General features: G+C 37.4%; 1 protein-coding gene across 3 annotated transcripts in view; it reads left to right on the top strand.

The window, feature by feature from the left end:
- Nucleotides 1-530: 530 nt before the first annotated feature.
- Nucleotides 531-25,389, top strand: part of LOC145662604 (CB1 cannabinoid receptor-interacting protein 1-like) — a 583,967-nt gene continuing 559,108 nt past the window's right edge. For 2 of the 3 annotated variants that reach the window (XM_081728322.1, XM_081728321.1), the window contains exon 1: nucleotides 531-1,346. In XM_081728322.1, the coding sequence (XP_081584448.1) occupies nucleotides 1,174-1,346 (173 nt within the window). In that variant the 5' untranslated portion in view covers nucleotides 531-1,173. The remainder of the gene's footprint in view (nucleotides 1,347-25,389) is intronic. The other variant, XM_081728323.1, reaches the window with a different exon arrangement.

The following is a 25,389-nucleotide window of genomic DNA, read 5'->3' as shown; positions in this document are numbered from 1 at the left end:
CATAATCTTGGAACGTTAAACTCTAAAATTTCAGTTTAGATTTCGCTAGCTTCAACTTCCTAAGGGAATTTATGGAGAAGCAGCTAATTTTTGTATATCGAAAAGGATAGTTTTATAATTACTTGATTTACATTGTAATACATATCTGGGCGGCAGCTGCAGAGAACTTTAGCCGTAGCCACCGGGAGAGAAGTTGCTCGTCCCCTTGACGTCACTACTATGCATATCCCGTATCTACGAGCCTCGTACGACGTGCAAAGATTTCAAGAAAAGGTGAACGTCAAAGAATGAAAGAAAAATAAAGCTTGACGTTTACTATTATATGATTCTGGTGAGAATAGCTTATTTCACCTTGTCAATCAATATAAATTATCACGACGCGACGTTCAAATCTCTCTCTCGCTCTCTCTACAAAAGTGCAACAGCCAGGTGTATGATAGTGATATTTAAACAGAGCTAGCAACACTGTTCGTATGCGAACAGGCAGTAGGGGGCGTTGACTATATGAATTAACAAACACAACCGAACTGCCGGGCGCGGTAACTTCACTTCACTCACACATCACTGTTGCTCACAGTTGTCTCATGGCTGGGAGAGGGGTTCCCTCAATCCCAATTGAAATTACAAATAAAAAAGAAATAAAACTCAAAGAAGTAACCAGTGCGTTCTAAGCGTTAGGAACGGAAGAGGGGAGAAAGTAAAATTTGGCAACAGCGCAGCGACGCGGGTGCCAAGACGGCGCCCGAAACAAGCCAAAGGCGCGTGAGCCGCCGAGGTGACCATGTGACGGAAATGCAACGCGGGATTCGAGTTGAGGCGTGTTGTCAACAAATCTGACACGAAACGAATAAAAAAAGGCAACAACACATAAGGGTTATAACCTGGATTATGGTGCCGCGTACCTGTGCGTGAGTGTAATATAATGGTGTTGTGATACGTAGAATAGTGTGTCAGAATGGCACGCAGTGATAAATAGTTAGATATATAATTTTTGAAAAAAATATATATATTAGGAAGAAAAATTGTGTGGTGCTCGTTAGTGAAAAAGAAATATAGTTATTAAAAAATTATTTTGTTTCTTCCATTTGAAGAAAATTTGTTTCTTTTTTGTTTCTTTTTTTAAAAATCAAGGTGTCGTCCCCTGTTCGCAGTAAAAAGGGCGAAAACGTCAAAATGGACCCCATGGGAACGTTTAAAGTGACTCTATCTATGAAAAAGGAACCGAACGGGGGACCTGTATATTGTAAAATGGACGGTCAACGTTTTAAGCAACCGAAGACCGTTAAACTTCATACAGACACAACATATCGAATCGACGTTTCCTTTAAGCCCCCAAGATGCCTAGAGTAAGTACACACACTATTATTTTTGTTTATTATTTTGTAAGAATGGAATGGGCATCGAACTCATTATGAGATTTTATATTATGAAGAATTAGTTGTTGCATTTGCTGTATTGTGCGGTGTAAGTACTGGATATTGCTACTCTTCTATTACTACATACCTATAAAAGCAAAGTAATAATAAACTAATATTTTTGTGTACATTAATGTGATAATTATTCATTATGGTCAGTAGATTGTTGGATTGCGGTCAGTGACATAGCAATGAAAATAATAATTAACCTCAGAACACAGGTTCTGAAAACCGAATTGTACTGAAACTCGAAAGAAAACTGAATTGCTTGCTGCTCTCTTGTGATCAATGGAAATGTTAGGTTTATCCGTTAGATTGAATGCAGCTTCTCTAATTACAGAATTCACTTTTCAAAATTATACATATTTTACCTCTTTTCCTCTCTCGCATCTTTACACTTTAAACTCCATGCTATCTGATTCTGATCATTGTTTACAGAATAGCGCGGTAGAAACATTAGCTCATAGATGTATCGATGCACATTCCAGTTCAGTGACGGATCCTCATGGGGGCTGAGGAGGCAACTACTTCCCCTCTCGCCAAAGATTCCTTTTAACTTACAGTAAAATTTCGCTGCGAAACAGTCTTTTTATTTTTCGGTTTTGCGGTTTGTATAAATTGGCAGAGCGTAACCAGAATGTCTGGTATCAGTTGTATTATATAATTCTTGGAGGCATATAATTTGAAACGGGGATGGGAAACACGGTGTTTCTGTGCGAGGGGTCGTTGGTTCGCTTCCCAGTCGTGCAAGTTTGTGGTGGGCTACATCGTGTCCATCGGCTTTCTCGGGATTTCGTCCGTTTCCTCCCACATTTTCATTTCGTCAATTCTTTCACTTTCATTAACCACATGCATCCTTTAGCATAAAGGACATAAGCTTAATCCTGGGCGTAAAACTGGACATTTGATTTCATTGAATGGTATATAGTAGTACTTCTGCTCACAGTTCATTGGGCCAGTCGCGATCAGCCTCAAAGGTACGAGTTAGGATTCTGCTGTGTGGAAAGGAGGGTGAGACAACATAATCTTTTTGAATCAAATATTTATCCTTGTGCCGAAAAAAAGAGTATAGAGCAAGGGCGTCGATTTCTCTGTAACTTTGGGGGGGCCTCATTCATAAGAAAATACATATAACAAAAAAAATTCATATTCATAAAAATACAGAGGGACCCACATGAGCTTTTTGGGGGCCCGGCCCCCTTAGGATCGGCGCCCTTGGTATGAGAGTCCCGAAACAAAGAAATCTTTGATTTTTTTTAACACTTTGATAAGAAAATAGGAAATTGTGTTTTTAGCGTTTCTTACAGAAATGGGCACTATTTTTTTTTTTTTTTTTTGATGGTTTTTGATTTGTATCTACGTGCTTTGTCAGTAGCGAAGCTACATAGGATGAGATTTCTAGGTTAATATATAAGGGCTACAAACAAAAGTATGAGGTTCGTATTTTATTTCATTGTTCAATCCTACATTTGTTGTCCAGGAGGCGATCCTATCTGTCCAAATAGCCCTTCTGAATACTTTAGTGGCTCATTCACGGAACTAATGGTTACATGAAATAATACAAGAGTCATTTCAGTTGAAGACAACTAGCAGAAACCGGTATCATTTCAAGATTATTCCGAAGTCTCCCATTTAGCTGAGTTGTTATCGCGTGTCGTTCTTGGATCCGCGTGATCCCGAATGCCCTTCCCTGTGGATGTACAGGATTTTCAATGTTGAACCAGTATATTCAGGGCCGGATTAAGAGAGGGGCTGTAGCCCCGCGCCAGCAGATGGACAGGGGCCTCCACTCTGATCAAAAGCTCAACTCGCTGCCTAAAAAAGAATCATATACAAGATACAATTATCACCATAAGATAACATATGACTAAAAATATGAAACATACTCCCTTAATTTTTCTACTGAACTTTGACAGAAATGTTTTACGCGAAGTCAGCAGGGGCCCCATATTTTTTCTAGCCCAGAGCCTCCAGATGGGTTAATCCGGTCCTGAGTTTATTGAGGTAAAGATAGTGAATTCCGGTCTAGAAAGACAGAAAACAGTAATAGTAGGTAACGATGAGCTGACCATATACTAGTCTGAGGAATAATAGTATGTATTTTAATAATATCTTATGAACTCTAACGCCAAAAGTTTTAAGTATAATTGGGAATAAATGGTTGTATGTAAACTTTGTCGAAATGGGGAAGTATGAAGAAAATCAGTTCCATTCGACTGAAAACTAAGGATTAGGAATTAAATTTCTGGGGTTTCGACGTCTATGGGCATGTTAGCCCGTCACGTATGAGGGATGACTGTCGTCAGCGATCACACTATTCGAGGAAAGGGAAAGAAGGAAGCGGCCTGGGATCTGTATTTAGTTCCATCCCAGCATTTGCCTGGTGTGAATGAGGAAAACCCACGAAAGTATCACGCAGGTTGGCTGGGCTGAAAAAGCGTTTACACTTTTTTCGACTGAGTGTCTCCACTGGGAATAAAACTTGGGACCGCTTGCAATACGCGGAACCACAAGGAATTGCGGAAGGGAATTTGTATCTCCCCCAACTCGTTTCATGGTTCCAGAACCGAGTACCTTGTTTTTGTCTAAATTGTGATAAAGGTAGAAGTACAAGGGCCCTGGGGGCTTCTAACTCCCTTCGCTAGCTGTCCCTAGCTCAGCTATATTTTGTAAAGTAAGTAACACATTGTAAATCTTATATGTGCAAGATTGGGGAAGATTGCAAGATTGGGGAACTAAATATCAGCCGGAATTCCTAATGGGGAAGTGTTACAAATAATAGAAATTTACAATATTAAAGGTAATTAGAAAGGAAAGAAGAGACTGGTCTGCTTGGGAACAAATTATGTATATTCTGTGGGAGTAGTTTCATCTAGGATTTCTTCTAGATAATTTTGTCCGGGGAAAAGGACAGAATCAAAATGTGAGAATATTACACTACTATTTGTCAATGGAAGTCCATAGACATGAGTAGCGTGTAAATGAGATTTAATTTATCTTAACTCCGTGGGGGGCTGTTGGGCAATTCTTGCCTGAATGAAATACTGGTTACTTCGTGATTACATGGTTACCATATGTGCACTCATGTCCAAAATTATTGTCGCATGTCTATAACTATGTTGTTGTAGGAATATAATTTGATAACGAATTCGTCCGGTATTTCTTATAATGTTAGTGTGTGTATAATCAGCAAAGACATGTATGTGGCAAATTTCATGTCAAAAGAGCACTAAATAAGAACAATAAAACGAAAATAAAACTGTCTTGTCCATTTAGTAACATTTTGTTTTACTCATTCCAATTATCATATTTATAATTGTTTTCCTATGAAATTTACCAGAAATATACATTTCCCGATTATATACGTAATATCAGTATTAAAAGTTCCCTGTAAAATCATTATCAAATTATATTCCCACAAGAAGACATTATAGATATGCGACAATCATTTTGGACATGAGTGTACATTTTGGCGCAGGAGATTCGGATACGATTCTAGTGTGAGCTCATGTGATTCGAATCTCTCGTTAAACTGTAAGTCCACATTTCGTATGGTCTCTGTGTAAAATGGAGACACTGAACTCTAGTGACGGAAGCAAAAATGAGTTTGCGGACTTGAACTCCCTTTCAACAATATGAAATGCATTACAAAATTTCCGCTTGTCCTGAAACAATATGAACTTTGAAGCTTGAAGCTTGAACCTCTTTCTTCACCTTGATGAAATTATATGTGCGCCATTCCAACCAGCCAACCATATTCTGAGGAACATTGCAAAAAGTATGTTGGAAGGAAAAAGAGGGTGGGGCTTGATTGATTTCATTTTCAACATCGCTTCTATTGCCCCCTTGATATGTTGTAATCTAAGTCAAGTAATACAAAACTATATTTACTCTTCCTCCAAATTTTTCTGCCCTTCCGTTCGCATTCTGAAAAATGAAAGCTGCCGTCGTCACTGTCACTGTGATTAAGTATCATTAAAATAAATTAACAAATCAGAGAGAAAGAAAAACAGAGAACTGTTGCCTCTAAAGGCAAACAAAGGTGTAAATTTAATGCAGAATAAATAGGCTATACTGTATACACAGCGTGAGACATCTAAAAGTACCACCGAAGAAACAAGAAACGCTAATGATGTATGTTTTGTGATAAACGACATTATCAAATGGGGCTCGTCAAATGGAGGTATGGTGTGATAGAAAAAATATAGACAAATAGGGCATCAAGAACGAAGTGAATTGTTTGTAATGGAAAGGTAGACAAAATCATGAGTAACATGAAAAATACACGGGAAGAAATACAACGCAGTTTCTCTCATGCCTCTACTGCACATAATAATGTAGATATGACTGGGAATGGTAGTAAACAGAAAGGAAGTGATCCACTTGGCCGCCAGTATTGCGGTATGTATGAGCTGTCAGAAGTCGTGGGAAGAGACGAAGAAGAACGAACGTATGGCCTTTGAGAGGGGAGAAGAAAACATGGGACATGGTCAGAACCATTGATTTGACAGTATACAGAACATAATGAAAATGACCATGACAGTATGTCGAAGAGATGGACATGTACAGTGAGCGTTAGTTTGTCATTCAAAATGGTGGCTGTCCGTTGCGATACAGGCATCGAAGCACACACGCAAACATCGTTCCACAGAATGTAACACCGCATCTGGAATGGCCCTGTAGGTTGCAATAATGCGTTTTTGCATATCGTCTGGGGTTGTTGGCTCATCCGGTAGACAATGTCTTTCAGTTTATCCCAGAGAAAAAAGTCTTAACGATGTCAAATCTGGACAACGAACCAGCCATTTGACAGGTTCTCGTCCTATCCAACGATTGAGAAACATTCAAATATGTTGTAGTGCGTCGTGCACTGTAAGCTGAGCACCCGTCATTTTGATACCACATTTCCCTCCTTGTCTAAAACTGTATGTCCTCTAATACTGTTGGCATTTCATTTTCTAGGAAGTGTGTGTGTCGGTCAGCATTCAGTGTCCCATGTATGAAAAAAGGCCAAGGACATGTTCACCCACTATTCTACATCAGATGTTACCTCTCCATAGGCGCTGGAGTTCCACTTGGGTAAAGCCAACGTGGATTTGTTACTAGTGCATGTCCCTTAAGTTAACGTCTCCATGATTGGTAACGGTTGCCTCATCGGTGAATAGGATATGCGAACAATCTGGAGTGTCGTGTCGTAACACCCATATGCAAAACTGAACACGGTTCACAAAATTATTCCCATGTAGTTCCTGATGGATGGAAATATGATATGAATGAACTTATGCAGAATGCGTAATAAACTTCGCTGACTCATACCACCGTACCTGGCAGTATCACGGAAACTAATATGTGGATTCATAGCAAAAGCGGCTAGAACATTTTTTACACCCTTCTCACTTGTAATTGCTTGTTCCGCACAGTTGTCGTGGTGTTACACTTCAGTTGCTCCTTAATTTTACAACAAGCTTACCAAAAAGATGGTTGTCGTCTGTCCGGATATCTCTCTGGATACATACTGCAGGTTTCTGAAATATTCTTCCTGCTTCTTCACATATCAGGATCACGTCGTTTTTTTTTTTTTTTTTCTGCGTTTGGAAACATCATGGTCTTCACTACTATGACTACCTGCTATGAATTAGCACGATCTTCTGGCTCGGCAGCCGCAGGTGGTGGTCAAGTGGGTCAGTAGTCTTTCTATTTACAACCATTCCCATGGTTATATCTCCATTACTATTACCAATAGAAACATGAGACATACGACGTTGTATTTTTTCGCGTGTGCCCTTTCATGTTACTCATGTTTTTTGTCTATCGTTCCATCACAAAAATTTCACTTCGTTCCTGATGTCCCATTTGTCGATATTTTTCCTATCATACCAAAGTTCCGGCGTTCCATTTGATATTGACTCACCCGCGACACCAAAATCGAAACAAGCATGTGCTGATTGAGACCAGGCCGAAACTTATACTGTATGATGAGTTTCGACTCAGTGAGATTTTGACTGAGACGGCTATTTATCGGCCGGCTCTGTATTAAGTCTTGTCTCGTGTCGATACCATCCCTGCAGCTGAGTGATGCATGGTCAAGCAGATCGGTTTCGAACGTTATTTCTGACTTTGTAAATCAGATAAGACTAATATCAAAAATTCTGTAACCCCCACGATACACTGAAGCCAGGACCAAGACAGAATACAGTAATGTTCAATAATATATCTTTACGTAAATCTCTTGAATATATATATATATATATATATATATATATATATATATATATATATATATATATCAGGGTTGGCTGGTTTAAACCAGCTGGTTTTTTCAAAAAAACCAACTGGTTTAAACCAAACAACAAAAAAATGTTCGTAAAAGTGTGTTTGTAAAATCTTGATGAACACATATTTGTGGGTTATCACGTTTCACTCCCGTATATTATTCGTCAAAAGATTATACTACAAAAGCAACTTTTTTTTATAAGTTTATAAATGTTTATTTTGTGATTTTTTGTAGTTGTTATTATTGTTATGTAATTGCAATCGAAGAAAAATTCTAAATATTGTTGCGTTTCAATGTTTACTATTGATTAAAAAAAATCGAAAATGCCCTACTTTTTTGTGTGTGGGGGGGGAGGGTCATACAGACCCCACGAGAGGCATTTAGTGAAATAAGTATCTTTGGTATCTATTTATGTATAAATGAGTTTGAGCCAAATAATTCTCAAATAATAATTCGTATCTTTACTCACTTTTCTTATTGATATGCAGATTAAGTCGGTGTATTTCTTTAATTTGGACCAATAAAAGTCGTTGTTAACTAACTTGAACTAAATTAGTTCTTCTGTACTCCGTAGTACTTTGAAATTGTTCATATGTAATTCTGTGTAATGGTTTCACTTGTGCAAGTGTTTATCTTTTTGTCCTGAAATGACTCTTGACAGTTATATTAAGAAGTATGTAAAGATCAGTACAACGTTTTTTTTTTTATCAGGATTCCTTCATGAGTGAGTCGGCAGACGTATCGCATTTGTGGCCAATTAGTCCTGGTTCCGAGTTCAAATGGAGGACAATTTCTCTCGGATGTAACTCGAGAAGCGGTTTTTATTCCGCTTTAAGCTTATGTGACCCCTTCCAGCATAACCCGGTTGTTGCATAATAACATCAAGGCGAAACAAACTTATTTCTGTCCATATATGATATGAATATATAGAGCAAATTATTTAAACCATAAAAACCTGGTTTAAACCAAAAAAACCGGTTTATTTGGTTTTTTTAATAAAAACCATGGTTTTTGCCAACCCTGATATATATATATATATATATATATATATATATATATATATATAAATGATTAGATACATCTTTATTTTATACATACATTTTCAACTAAACATATTTTCCTTTCCAAATCTGAATAATTAACATAAATCATATCTGAGAACATGAAAAAAACAATAATTGAAAGTATAGTGGTTTACCTAAATTTTGTAAGGGGATAATACAGAGATTTTTATATAAAGATTTTTTTATGGATTTTTTTCTATTACCATACCGATTTGCCAACATTGCAATACCTAGAACAATGATGATAATGCTTCTGAATAGGTTCTGTGGTAACGTTACTAAAAATTTCTTGTAGATTACCTAAATATATTTGAAGTTACTTGAATTCATAACAAAATTTTACCATTGTCTGGATTCTTTTCTCAAATCTTTATTGTGCCATAACTTCCAAGGATGGTATAAAATAGAGGATCTGCCCATACAACGAAATCGTGAAGCCATACGTCACAGTTTCGCCACACCCACACTGCCTGCTCCGCTCCACTAAGATCGCACTGTTTCGAGCCAACAATCATGACGGAAACGAGAGTAGCCAATCAGACGTGCCAGCTCAGATAATGCTTTTTTTTTTGCTTCATTGGGTTTATAGGATGAATACACGTATGAGCAGATCCTCTATTTTATAGCATCCTTGATAACTTCATAATTTATGCTCGTTCTCGTCTTTGGTGCGAGTGGTCTCGGGTTGGATTCCTGGTGGAGATACTCGGTCGAAAAAGTATGAAAGCCTTTTCAGGCCAGCCATCTTGAGTGAGGTTTTTCTCATTCACACTAGGCAAATGCCGCGATGGTACCTAACATAGTTGTCCCAGGCCGCTTCTTTCCTTCCCTTTCCTCGGATAGTTTGATCACCGACTGACGTCATTCCTCATACATGAGGGACTAACATGACCATAGATGCTGAAAGCCCAGAAATCTAATTCCTAATCAGTAATCCATTATGCTCATTAGCAGCGACAGATTTGAAGTGTTACACCTTCGAAGGGCCTATTATAATTTACTTTGAGATTATTCAAAACAGGTGGGAATCACTCCTAGTTAGATATGTACAGTATGCGATTCCATGTTTAAATAGATTTAGCAATCTGAAAGCGAATGGTTTTAAAAGTTATCATTTTTTACCCGCAGTGTAATATCCGTTACCAACACCAGAATTATATAGACATGAACGTATAATTTTATTTCAGGTTTGATTTGGGTGGAGGGAGAAACATTTTCCACCGATTTAAATAGGTTTCATGTTACCACTATTAATATTATATAATATACAGGGTTTGTCCGGGAAGTAATAGGACTGATTTTATTCCGCCATGACTGTACTTCGGAGCGTGCGCGCACCGACTGGATCCGGTAGAGGGCGTTCCTAGCTAACGAACGAGTGGCTGGTCAGTTGTCTCCGAGCACACGGAGAGTCAGGACAGGCTTTTTCGCGCGACGTGTTTCTGTGAGTGGTGCAAGCCGAAAATGCAGCGTTCGTTAGAGCAGAGGTACGCGATTAAATTCTGTGTTAAACTCGGTAAATCTGCTACAGAGACGTTTGATATGATCAAGCAGGCTTACCCAGATGATGCTTTAGCAAGAAGTGGTGTGTTTCGGTGGCACAAGGCCTTTTCGGAGGGCCGGGAAGAGGTCGCCGATGAAGACCGTGCTGGAAGACCTTCAACTTCGACAAACACCGACAATGTGACTCGTGTGCGCGAAGTTTTGAACTCAGACCGTCGACTAAGTATTCGTTTAATTGCCCAGATGTTAAATTTACCAAAAACTATGGTTCATGAAATTGTGACGGGGCATTTGAACATGAGCAAGGTGTGCGCGAAGATTGTCCCAAAAGTGCTCACTGACGACCAGAAATTGCGGCGAGTGGAATTGTGCCAAGAAAATTTGAACATGTGTGAAAGTGACCCCCAATTTTTGAATAACGTAATCACAGGTGACGAATCATGGATCTTTGAGTATGATCCTGAGACAAAGAGGCAATCTTCCGAGTGGCACACGCCGGCGTCTCCTCGCCCAAAAAAGGGAAGAATGAGCAAATCCAAAGTGAAAACGATGCTCATTGTCTTTTTTGACATCAAAGGCATCGTCCACCATGAACTTGTTCCTTCTGGACAAACCGTCAACGTCAAGTTTTACGTGGAAGTGCTCAAGAGACTCAAACGAAGGGTCAATCGGGTCCGACCAGACATCGGAGTCGACTGGAAGCTGCACCACGACAACGCCCCGGCTCACACCGTCTTGTGAACAGCTACCTGACCAAGACCGGCATCCCAACGCTTCCGCAGCCGCCCTACAGCCCAGACTTGCCCCCCGGACTTCCTCGCCTGAAACGTTCGATGAAAGGCAAGCATTTTGAGACGACAGAGGGGATCCAAGCAGCTTGCACCGCGGCTCTCAAGGCTATTCCGGAGAATGATTTCCGTGACGCCTTCAATGCTTGGAAATCGCGCTGGCAGCGCTGCATCGACGCAGAAGGAGCCTATTTTGAAAGTTTTTAAAGAACTGTAACGATTGGCTCAATATTTTTTTTTTAAATCGACTCAGTCCTATTACTTTCCGGACAAACCCTATATATATATATCACTCAGGGCAGTGTTATTCTCCGCACTGCCCCACCTGAATGACGCCCCTGTTTCGAACACCAGGTCGTGAAGTGACTGTCGAACACCAGATCAGATTCATAGGAAGCGAGCATACTGTAACTCGTTGGACGAACTAACAGAGACAAGTGTAAGAGTCGCAAGATCGCTGCATACATTTCCGGAATGCACAACCAGTGTGTGACGGTTTGTACTCGTATGAATACTAAAACAAAGATGACGCACGGAGCTAAATTAAACTTCAAATATTTGTTAAAGCTTAAAACAGAGGAAAGTGTTACGGCTGTAACCTCAAGGTTAAAGCAATTAGTATTATTAGCACTTTCGGGTGTTTCATTCAGTTGATTTTTGTTTCTCGAGATGAGGTGTGTACGTTTTAGCAAACTACATCCATGCATAGAAAAATAAGAGTACTACAGATTCAGGTACTTTGACCGCACTTCCATGAGTGAACAACAAAAAGTTCAAGAACTTAAGCGAAGAAAAAGCACAATTTTAATCCATTCATACGCGATACTTTCTTATAATGTCTAGTGTTATTAACTAATTCATGAATAGAGGCTTCTTTACAATTTTGTTAGCACATATAATGAGGGCGCGAAATTTGGGAGGAATGGGGGGAGTTCCTCCCCTTTCAGCAGTTTTGAAATAAATTTTCCCGATTAATAAGTTACTCGGAGTGAATCAACAGACAAGTGGTCAGAAGTTTCCAAAATGAATTACAGTAATTGTATGTAGTTAAACATGTGTAATTAACGTGTCCTTTATGTATAATTATGTCTGCGCGTTTTTCTGTAGTAAGCACCATTCTCCATGACATAAATGTTAGCAGCACCCTAAATTCCACACAGGTGTTGAAATAGGGGCTATGTGAACTTTCTATGTCAACACTAGCGGATTGCCTTCTGAACAGTTAATGCAGGCATTAAATATGGAGTTGACATCAAATTAGAATAACACAATGCAATATTTTATATATACAACTAAGAAAAGATAGCCTTTGAGGGGGTTGTCCTCCCCGTAGATTGGCCAGTGATGTCGAATCATTCCCGTGAGAAGAGTTTTTCTTTAACACATTGTATCTTCTGTGGCGTACACAATGGTCGGTTTCGGGGTTTAACACTCCTCCTTGAGCAGATATTAAGGAAAAAGCAAAGTTTATTATATATATATATATATATATATATATATATATATATATATATACGTAGGGTGTTAATGAACTATATCGACAAACTTTAAGACCTGATTCGTCATATCAACATAAGAGAAAAAGTTCATATGGACCTGTGGCGGAAAGTACATAGTTTCAGAGCTAGGGCTGTCCAAAGTCGCTAAAAAGCCAAATTTCGAGAAACCCTATTTCGAATTCGAGAGACTGTGGATGGTGATCGTTATCAGCGTAAAGGAAGTCACGCATACGTAATCCAAAAATGCATATTTCATTAATGTTCAATGGGTGTACAGATTATTTTGTGTAGGGTAAAATTCCCAGACATGCCATCAAACGAATTTTGAGATATGCTCTGACTTTATGATTGGTCCAAAGTAGGTAAACGATAAGCCTTGATAGCAGTGAACACGGAACCCTTTGGCGCGATGTCGGAAGTGTTACGGATCATCAGCAGCATGGTATCCCGTACTTAGAAAAAGCGTGGTGCTTTCACGCTTATAAGTGAAGTAAACGTGAAATATACCGCGACGAAATACATATCATTACACGTTAATCCGAACACACAGAAACCTGGGGCTGCCGGTTCCTAACACTTTCGACTTCCCTCCGAAGCATTGGATGTCCATTGTTGTCAAGGCTTAGACTACCTCCTACCTACTTTGGACTCCCCTTGAAATCAGGATATATCTGAAAACTATATTGAGAGCATATCTGAGAATTACACCCTGTAGGTAATACCCTCTACACCTATTGACAGTTGATGAAATATGCACTTTTGGATTCTATACGAGTGGCTTCCTTTATGCTGATAAGAACAACCATCCACAGTTTCTGGAATTCGAAATAGGGCCTATTGCAATTTTGCTTTTTCGCGATTTTGGCAGCCCTAGCTCTGAAACTATGAACTTTTCACCATAAGTCCATATGAATTTTTTGTCTTATTTTGATGTGAGGAATCACCTCTTACAGTTTGTCGGTATAGTTCATTAACACCCTGTATATATACTTATGGCGGAAACCCAGGTTTGATTCCCGATGGGAGAACAAATCACTCAGATTCCACGTTAAGTTGTAGGTTCACGTCTTATATATAGCCTCGGTGCTCAAAGGGACGCTAAACTCCAACCAAATCAAGAGATCTTGGTTTGAATTCGGTAGTTTAACATCTACAAAGTTTTTCTGTTTTTTCTCAGTTTTATCAGGCATACTATGTTGGCATGAAGTCTTAAGTGTAGGCCTATCTGACGTTCTTTCCCGTTGTTGTTGGTTTTTAATGATTCAAACATAAATTGACCTTGTCAGTTGTATCCAACAAATTATAATCTGGATATTTGTTAAATAAATAACTGTAAAAGTGATCGCTTTGTTTCACTTAGAACTGTGTGGACGGGCAGATGAGAAACATGAATCAAGTTTCTTAGAAACACGAAATAATATTAGCACTCACCCATCTTACGGTAGAGACAAGATGGCATAAAATGAAATTTCAATCTGGTTACTACTCATTTTCGCTTTGGAACTTCTTGTATAAAAGGCAATTCTGACCAAAACATATATTATTTACTAATAATTAATATAGTTATAGTTTCGGCAAAGTATTTTTGCCTTCATCAGATACATTAAAGGAGCTTTGTCGTGGACAGACACCGTGTACGTGGGTTTTCTTGGTGTAGTGACATATTCTCTCGCTTTCTTTATTCCACAATATCGTTCATCATCATAATCACTTTCCTTAACATAAACGTGGAACATAAACGTTGAACGTTAAACTAAAAAAAAAAAAAAAAAAGTTATAATTATAATAATTTAATAATAAAAGAGAGAAACTATTTATTGTAAAAAAAAAATAGTGCTTACTTTAAGGTACAGTACCAGGATTCATTCAGTATAATTAAAAAAAAACACACACACTCGGGTTGCCTGTACTGAGAATGATTCTCGAAGAATCCAATCTGAAATCCTAACGAAATTATCACACTTCTACCAGAGAGGGGAGGGGGAATTGGTGAAATATGTGGATGTCTTTATTGACGTCAGTCGATACTTAACTGCTTTAAGCTGGAGTGTTGTTATTATTATGTTGTTTCCGAGTCTCATGCTATGGGGATCGATTCTCTCAAGCATCACACAAAAGACTTGAAAATCTACTTAAAACGTCAAACAGTGATTATTTTGGGGGCTATTTATTATTTTTCAAAAAAAAAAAAAAAAAAAAAAAAAAAAAAAAGAGAGAGAGAAGGGGGGGGGGGTTCACAAATCGATAAAGCTTTACAATGCATTTCTTGCAATGGTAAACACTGTGAATGTTACTGCTCTGACACTTAACAGCATAGCAAATAAACTATGTTGATAAATGAGATACCGCTTCATTTTTTTTTCACTCGTACTTAGCGTTTTGTTTGTGGCGGATAGCTTATAGATTTATTGACATTTACCTTTGCTTTCGCGTGTATACACGACCAAGTTTCTTGAAGCCTGGTATATACTTTTTTTTTTTTTTTTTTCATTTCCATTTTAACCAACCTAATCCGTTTAGCGCTTGGGCTCTGTGCGTTTAGGAGAGGGAGAGAGGAATAGTGGAATTCCGCTCAAAGACACAGTGTCTATACGAAGATCTCTACCAGAAAGACTAGATTGTATTTCATGTGAGAAAAGATAAAAGTGAATGACCTTGCCGGGCCAAATAAAACCGAATACATGTTTGTGTTGTTTTTTTGTTTGTTGCGTGGCCCAGACATTGAAATAAAAACTACTTTGAATTTCCTACCTGGAGGCACTCTTGTTTGTTGGCTCTTGATCTGCAACATTAGTATATACACACAGATATACTGTATTTTGGGAGTGCAGAGATATGTACAGGTGTAACGAAATCCTACTGGCAAAATTCTCTGATGAAGTTACACTTGAATTGGGAGTTGCTAACTCCCTATCACATTTGTCTTCATATTGTTGATACATTTTGTACTTATACTATAGACGGTCTTAGTCAGTTTTAAGTTTTCTTGTGGGTTAATATCTCTCTCTCCATTTGTAAATATGTTCAGTAGTGATATATTATTTTTTTGTTGTTGTAAATAATGTTACCCATGAGTCGAGACGAGAAATGAGGTTTTCTCTTCTCGTTTCTATTTTTTTTGTCTCATTTTGTAGCTTTATATCTTATTTTTTTCTCTTAAATTTCTTAAAATTACCAGAATCTTTTCTTTTTACAAGAGGTCTACAAAGTGTGTGACATAATATTTTTATTATTAGAGTATAAAAATGAAATAAAATTTTCAGTTTTACGTCCCACGATTATGCCTGCTAAGCTAAAGGAGACTGTGATGATGAGAAATAAGTGAATTGGTGGAATGAGTAAAGTGGGAGGAAATGGGATAACGCCCAGAAAACACACGAACGATGTTGTCCATCACAAAATTCACTTGGCGCGAGCTGGGATCGAATCAGGGACCCCACGCTCTACCACTGAGCCACCGCGGCCCCCATTATTAGAATATATTGTGTGATGTCTTGCCTATCTCCAAACTTTCATAAATGGTTTCTATTGTGTTCGTACAATCGCTTTATCTATTTATAGTTTTTATACTATAAATTATGTAACACTAAAACAGTATTTGAGATCACCAATTATTTCGTAATCAGGTGAAATGCCCAGCTTTTTCGCATATGGGAAGGATAAGGTTTAATGAATTAACTAAATGGACATTTGAACATTGTAGAAATTGCCCCTTCAGGAGATTTTTTTTTCAAACGTGGAAAAACATATCTCCTAATTTTAAAAAAAAGTTTAAGAGTTTATATACCGAATTTCACAGCTCTATCTTAAACGAATCCTCACATTGAGCATTTTCAGAATGAACGGTCGAAAATTTGAAAATAACAGAAAATTACCCTTTTTTCTCCCTTTAAAGAGTGAAATTTTCTGAAACTCTGAATTTGTGTTCAGCTATTTTTAAAGAGGAGCTTACACCTTAAGTTTAATCCCACCGCTAAAGTTTGGAGATCTGTAAGAATATATTCTATTCTTGGCAAAGAGAAAGAAAGAAGAAAATGGAATTCGCCTTTACCTTCTCAGGATGTGTATTTCGAAAAATATTCTCTTAACCTTTGGTTTCGTGGCTAATGGACTTTTCTATCCAAATTTCACGTTTCTAGCTATAACGATATTTCCTGAGCGGTGAGAAGTAACTTCCAGTCTTACCGCAAAATAACCACGCAATTGGTGTTGATTCACCAACACACACAAGCTTACATACAGCCTCCTTAGACTTGATCATGCAATTCTACGCACTAGAGCAGTGGTTCTCAACATTCAGGATATCGCCACACATTTGTTTGTTATTTTTACTATAAATAGTAATAATAATATCTATTATAATAGTGAAACCAATTAGTTTTTATAATGACTCTATATAACACTGAGCATTATTGCTACCGTTGGAGGTTCCGGGCTCGATTCCTGGTGGGGGCACTCGATCGAAAAAAGTGTAAGGAACAAAAACTTTTCAGGTCAGCCATCCTGAATGAGTTTTTGCTGGGATTTTATCATTCACACCAAGCAAATGCCGGAGTGGTACCTATCTTTACAGGTTCCAGGTCGCTTCCTTCCTTCCCTTTTTCCGGATAGTGTGCTCTCCGAGGGACGTCATCCCTCATACGTGATAAGCTAAATAGCCATAGATGCCGAAAGCCCAAAAATCTCAATCCTAAATCCTTGCTACCGTTGGAGGTGTTGACTGGTAGTCTGTTTCGATTTGAGCTAATTATTATTATTAAAATTCTTCATGATTTTTAAATTCTAAAATTTCGTGACACACTTTAGAAGTACTGCGTGACACACCAGTGTGTCCGCGACACATCGGTTGAGAACCACTGCAGTAGAGAGAGAAACCTCTACAAACGTGTTGAGTATTTGATATATTGAACCACTATAGCAACACACGGTTGGTAACACTGCAAACTACAAAACAAAATAACAGCAAATGAATGAGAGAATGAAGGAAGAGTGAACGCCAGGGGGAGTTAACATGATTGGAAGGATAATAAATCTTGATCTTCGGGATCAGACCTTTGGCTGCTTTTTCTTCTTATCCGAACGGGTTGATTGAATTTTGGTATCGCAGTGAGCAAACAAGCTGGGTGTCGTAAACACATACTGGGAGCTTTCAACAAACAGATACATCTGTATACTAACAATAAATCCCGTTTACTCATACAATATAATTATACACTATATAATTTAAAGATAGGAGGGAATTTCATGTTAAATCCTTCACTTATGGCTCGTTATTAGACAGGATGTTAAAGAAAATGTTATTTTATATGGATGCCAATAAAGAAATTAAAGGCAGACGTAAACTTGTGTGTGTTGTATTCTGCCGGAAAATAACCTACCGTACTATATTTTGCGTGTGGGTCAATCCATTTTAAGATAAATTACCCAATTACAGATGAAAAAGTTGCCAGCAAAATTCATTATTTTTTTATTTCTGTATACAAAGTTACAGTATATTTAGAAAGTTGATTAAAACAAGGATTCATTCATTTTTTTTTTTTGATCAGTTTTCTTTTAAGCGGCCATTTTATACAGGCGTGTAAGAATATTTTGCAAAGATTTGTGGTAAACAATGTAGCTCCGTTATTTTTTATCAGAAGATCCAATATATTTCAATCAAAAATTTTCTTGTAGGCCTTATATCTGGAGAACTACATATAGCAGTGGTGCCCCCCCTCATGTCCATGACGCAGCCCCCCTCAATTGTCTATCCGTAGGTGTTCTTCCATGAAAAAAAATCTTTTCGATTAATTTTTACACCCCTTCAAACATATTTATATAGATTTTTACCCCCCCCCAATATTTCAATGACGCAGTTTGCGTCATAGCCCCCCTTTGTGGGCACCCCTGCATATAGTGCAGCCAAACCCAAACTATCACTTAACTCACTATGATGTGCTTATTTGGTAGAAAATACAAGAACTCGATTTAGGGGCACTTACCCCTGATTCAAGATTTAATATATTTCAATGAACCATTTTCTTGTACACACGGAAAAGAAAGTATTTGACAGTTGACAAAATTTTCTTTTGCCAATAACTCGGGAACAAATGAATTAATTTGGATCTTTTTGTTGTTATCCTTAGAATAGTTATAACTTGACAACTTGCCAAAGTCGGTACTCTAATAGGTTAATTTATTGCTGAGTTATTAGGGAAAGACATTTTGTCAACTGAAGAATACTTTCTTTCAGAATAATTTTTATACAGGTAGTTGGAGAATACTTCAAATTATATGCTTGTAGCCAAACTCCCTCCATAAAAATTGTTGCGGAAGTGCCACAGGATTCTGAAACTTGGATAGGGCACATACCAGTTTCTAAGTGAAATCTTGAACTGACTACGGTAGGTCCCATAGCTTTGGAGCTATGGACCTTTAAAGTTCATTCTTTCATGTTTTCGGCAGCCTATAACTCCTAAAGTAAGCATTTGTGCACCCAGGTTGGTCTGTACTTTTTGTCTTATCTTGGTGTCAGGAATCACCTCCCAAACATCGGCGTTGTTTTGAAACACCCTGTAGTGTAGCCAAATCCCACAACTTAGTATGATGTGCTTATTCCATAGAAAATACGAAAACTCAATTTAGGGTCCGTTCAAAAATTTTGTGGACCCTGATGCAGAAACTAATTATTGGCCAAGATCGCAATCTTTGATTCATTTTTGACCATTCGTAAAATTCTTGGTCAAGATCGCAATCTTTTGATCCATTTTTTAAAATTATTTCTAAAATTCTTGTTGAAGAGATTGATTTCAAACATACAAACAAACAAAAAAAAGGTATTTGAAATAAAGTAAATGTACAATAGTTTTGGCCTAGTGTTCATTTAAGCCTATTACAATACACTAGCCTTTAAAAAGTTAACGTGTGAATAACGCATATTATTATTTTTGGAATTAGAAATAAGACTCACTGTTTTTTTTTTTTTTTTTCAGTATAGGCTCAGTGGTATACTACTTAAGAAAGAGTTTATATCTGAGAGTCTCATTCTCTTTATTTATTTATTTATTTATTTTTGTTTTGAGTCTTTAAACGTTGTGGTTTTCCCTCCAAAGGGACATTTTCACAAATCAATTATCTGCGTAGTAACAAGTGGTTAAAGTTTCATCACTGAAAGTAGAATTTTTTTTTTTATTTTTTCGGGGAGGGGGATCAAAATCGGTTTATGTTAGCAACTATAGTGCAACTAAAATATATGCGAGAGTCATCCAGAATATAAAGACCGTTGTAAGAAATGAAAAACAATATTTAATGGTAAAAACAGATAATTATGTTCACTTTCCTGAAGTTTCCCTCATTTCTCTACAATAATTACCACTTTCATTTAAACATTTATCGTATCTGTTCATAAGTTTCAGAATTCTTATGTTCTTCTGTCGCTAGTTTATTCTACTGTCTTAACTAATGACAACTTACCACCAAATTACCATGCACGTGCCGTTTATGGCTTGTTGGAAGAGTTGCTGTTAACGGAACGTGTTTTAAATCCAATACAAAAGGCAGCCGGCTGAGGATCGTTTGGCCGCGCTGACTATAAAGAAGGTGTTCTTCATTTGTGTTAATAAAGTCGTCTCGACTACTCTGTGAATTGCGTAAGCTCAATAAGTAAAAAAAGACAACTATTTCATTTAAAATATGATTAACAGTTCATCCCAGTAAAATTTTATTACAATAAAATAACATGCACCAATTGAATCATTTTTCAAACTTTGACTTTCGATATTTTTTAAAAGTACAGTAGAGTCTCGAAAACTCGTGTAATGTGGACCGAAGACTGGCCGAGTTTGTAAAAATGCCGTTATCGAGAATGGGATTTAAAAAAAAAAATTACGAACGAGTGTTTCCTCAGAAAATACAGTACTGTACTTGTATGTATTGGTTGTTTGAGAATACAACAGAGAATAAACTGCTCGATTACCCTTAAATAAAGGAAAAGTATGTACTTTATGAAGGCATAGAGCTTTTACTATACATAATGAAAATTAATGAACACATACTGTACAGTAATTTACCTTATAAGACAGACCTCAGAAAAATATCCGACAAAGACCTTAAACGGATCTGCGCGCGGGGTTTTTTCGCTCTGTCAAGGTGTGACAGTTATCCGGAGTGACGTGTTATCGAGTGCCGAGTTTTCGGAACTCTACTGTATTTGTAGTGTAATAAGCTTAAACGTACACTGTGAATAAAATGTGTTGCACGTTTAGTAGGCCCTACTGTTTCTTTTGTTTGTGTGTTTGAATCAATATCTTCAAAACTAACGGAGCTACAACGTTTTACCAGAAACCTTTCTAAAACGCAAAATATATTTACGCGCCTATACCAGTGTATAAATGAAACGTTAGAAAAAACTGAACTTCTAAACAAATGAATGAATACTTGTTTTCTGCTCTGTAAATATAGCACAACTTTGTGTACAAAAGAGAGAGAGAAAGAGAGAGAGAGAGAGAAAGAGAAAGAAAGAAAGAAAGAAAAAAAAACATGTCAGCAACCATCACTGGTTGATTTCATATGAATTTACTCTTGCGTAATATCCACCTTTTCGCCAAAATTATTGAGGGAAAAGTAAGGTTGCTTGAACGGGTTACACATATCGATGTAAATGATTTTTTTAAATTCTATTTGTGTTCGTCAAAACGTTATTCCTTAAAAGAATAACGACATCCAGTAATATCATGCAATACAACAATCAGTATTTCTTAACCTTATTATTTCAATAAAAGAGCAAGTATTGTCGCTTAAGTGGCTGTAAAATCGTTTTCTTAAATGCAAAAGGGAAATCATAATATGCAGGGTTGGCTGGTTTAAACCAAGGTGGTTTAAACCAACTGTTTTTTTTTCAAAAAAAAAAAAAAACTAACTGGTTTAAACCAAAAAGAAAAAAGAACGAAAAATGCTTTAAATCGTGTGAAGTTCATGGTGACGTTTCCACATATCAAACCATCTGCATTAGTTTTATCTCCTTTTCACCGTTTAATCAAGGTGTCTCATGTTCAATTATCGGTCGAACCACAACCTTTCTTTCATGTGTAAACCAACTAGTGGTTTGGATGTCACTTTAAAGATAAAGTCTTCTTTATAACCTCGGTATTACATAACGATGTTAAGCCTATACATACGAAACGAAGCCAAATTGTATGTTTTTGCTTGCCTGAATGCTTGTTTTATAAAGAAGCAAAGGTTGCCTAAATGTATTGATAGACATTGGAAAAATTTATCGACTGCCTACGTAGCTCCCAACATTAGCTTGAATTGGACTTTGTTTTAATTTTATTGAATTATATCTACATACTAAATTTGGAATTTAATACCTCAGTTTTAGCGTACTGATTATGATACGTTGACCTTAGATTTTACATGCAAAGCAATAACAGGATTTGCTTTACATTTAAAGTAATAACAGGATTTTTCCAATGGCTAACACGGGAGTTCCCCGAGGTATATATAATTCTGTATAATGGTTTCACTTGTGCAACTATCTATATTTTTGTCCTGAAATGACTCTTGACAATTATATTAACAAGTATGTAAAGATCAGTACAACCTATTTTTATCAGAAGTCTTTTGTGAGTGAGTCGGCAGACTCATTGCATTTGTGGCCAGTTAGTCCTGGTTTCGAGTCCGAATAGAGGACAGTTTCTCTCGGATGTAAGCCGGGAAGCTGTTTGGATCCCGCTTTAAGCTTACAAGACCCCTTCCAGCATAACCCTGTTGTTGCATAATAACAGCAAGGCGAAACAAACTTATTTCTGTCCATATGTAATATAAATATATAGAGCAAATTATTTAAACCAAAAAACCTGGTTTAAACCAAAAAAACAGGTTTAAACAAAAAAACGTTTTTTTTTCAATAAAAACCATGGTTTTTGCCAACCCTGATAATATGGAAGGAATTGAGAACGATGGAATTCATCGGGACGAGAAAAGTGACTATTCAGAAAGCACTTGTAATGGCGAATAATGCGATACTTCTGATACTGATTATGTAATGAAAGGTTCATAACTGTATATGTTTCATAAATACAGGATGAGGCAAAAGTCCAGCACCACCCTTGTATTTTGAAATGGCTTGAGGAAAGATGACAAAACTCTGGATGTAGATAATTGGGATGGGAGCAGTGTTGGGTTAGTTACTTGTAAAAATGTAACGCGTTACAAGTTACTTTACTTTCTCTTAAAATATAACGCGTTAGTAACGCGTTACTTGCCCCCAAAAAGTAACTGTTACTTTACTTCGAAAGTAACGCGTTACTTTTAGATCCGAAACTTTAAATATGTGAAAAAAATTATAACTTTAATTTCCCGTACTACTACCGGTATTATTATTATTATTATTATTATTATTATTGTTGTTATTGTTATTATTATTATGGCTTTAAGTTGAGGGTACAATATTTGACACAATTTGTGAAACAGAATGGGTCGACCATACAATTTCCAAAAGAACTGAAAGTAATTTAAGATATTCTGTTGTCCCATCATTTGAACAAAATATATTTCCCTGATATGAAGCATAAATGTAACCCGTGCCCTAATCCAGTGGAACGCCAACTAGGACCTCTATAAAAAAAAAATTAAAAATATATATTTATTAAGGTTTTAAATTGTTCCTAGTATGGACTCCACAATCTAACTTGTAATAAATGTTTAATAAATGTGGTAAATAGAATAATAAATTTTTATTATGTTCCGAAAATTAACCGGGGTATTACGTGTCACGAATAGAATAACGAAACTATATCATTGTGTTAACTGATTTGTATTGATAGAGGACCTGAAGAATATTTTGGTCGGAGGCGGGTTATAGGACTTTTGATATTTTGACTTCAAAATTGATGTCATTCGATTCTACATGTTTTACTTAGTCTACACACTAAGTTTCAACTTGCGCAAGTGAAAGGATCCAAAGCTATGGGGGGTCAACATTTTGTCAAAAATACAGGGAGTCCATAAAGTCCTGCAGGAAAGTAAAACTCTATAAGTTGGAAACTACGTAATGTATTAACAAATACTTTTTGTGTACGTACAGAAAGGTTCAAAGTTCTGTTTCAGCTAGTTAAGGTTCATCGCAAAACCTCCAATTGTGCACCATTCATGCCCAAACACTCTTGTAGTCTTTTTGGGAAACCAATAATTGCGTGTTGGCGGTGCTCGTCTGGAATGTTCAAAATCACATCAGTTATTTTGTTCTTGAGATCGTACAGATTAACTGGCTTCTGCGAATACATCTTGGTCTTCACGTGTCCCCACAGCCGGTAATCACAAGGTGACAAATCTGGTGATCTTGCAGGTCAAGGTGTAGGCCCTCTTCGGCCAATCCACCTCTCTTTAAATTCTTCGTTAAAAAACTGTCGAACTTGAAGGGCATAGTGCGGCTGTACCTCATTCTGTTGCATGTGAACCTCATTAAGGATGCCTAACCTAGTAAGTTCTGGCAAAAGGAATGTCTGTAGCATGTTCAGATAATTGTTACCATTTACCGTCTCTTCCTCGAAGAAAAAAGGGCCGATAATGTGGCCCATTGAGACAGCACACCACACATTGACTTTGGGACTACCCTGCTTGTGCTCCTCGAATTCACGTGAATTTTCCACCCCCCAAATTCTGCAGTTGTGCCTGTTCACTTTTCCCGACACATGAAATGTGGCTTCATCTGAAAACAGAAATCGAGACAGAAGGTCACAATCTTCTTATAAGCAGGTAAGCATTGACTCACAGAATTCCATTCTCATGTCACAGCCTTCCTCTATCAGCTCGTGCACAAATTTTAACTTATAGGGCCGGACCTTCAAATTCTTGCGTACGATCTTGTGTAACGTTGACTTCGGTATTCCCAGTTCCAGTGACCTAGGCTTAAGCAACTTCATTTCATTGGACTCCTGGCTGCGCTGCCCTGCAACTGTGTATCACATCGTCACTCGTTCCTGGCCTTCCACTACGTGCTAAATCTGACACATTTCCCGTTTCTTTGAACTTCTCGTACCACCTCTTGATACTGGTTTCTGCTGGGGGTGTTTTCCGATACGTTGTTTGGAACTTTCTCCGCACTGAAACGCAAGATTTTAATTCCGCACAGTCTTGGGAAGTAACGTAACGCAAGTAACGCGTTACTTTTTAAGTAACGTTTCCTAGTAAGGCGTTACATTTTTTCCAAAGTAACTGTAACGGTAACGCGTTACAAATTTTTAAGTAACGTACCTAGTTTGCGTTACTTTTTTCGCGTTACATTTCGAATGAGTAATTACAATATATGTATTTTTTTCGGAAACAAATGTTTCTTTCTTGTAAGTGAATTTCTCAGAATGAAACAATCGAGCATGAACTACGTATGTCAGTGACCAACAGTCACAGACACACAGAGAAACTGATCAGTTCGTAGTGCCACTTGCTGTTTTTTGAAGATGAGGACAGACTTAAGGAAATCACGTGTACTGATTGCAAGCACCTGCAAGATTTGGTCGTGGATTTTGACAGCTCCAAATCAATACATTCAGTGAGTAAACTAGGAGTGCAATCATACCGGTAGTCTATTTTACTTTGATTGGTGTTGTTTTTATACAGATGGAGAACGAAAATATTTTACCGTTCGAACATTTGAAAGAATACTTTTTCCTTAAGAGCTGAGGATGATGGTGCACAGAATTCAAAAGTAAAGTGTATGAAATACCCCGGCGGAAAATATTTATCAACAGCTAAGGTGCCATAATTAACGATTTACAGTACGGGGTTAATATGAATAAACTGTGTTCTGATGAGCAGGCCTACTTTATTACCAGAAAATAGTTTGCTGATGGTATATAATATTGGAGT

Source organism: Thermobia domestica, chromosome 10, assembly GCF_964235325.1.
Source record: "Thermobia domestica chromosome 10, izTheDome1.hap1.1, whole genome shotgun sequence".
NCBI classification, from domain to species: Eukaryota; Metazoa; Arthropoda; class Insecta; order Zygentoma; family Lepismatidae; genus Thermobia; species Thermobia domestica.
This window is presented reverse-complemented; position numbering and strand designations above follow the sequence as displayed.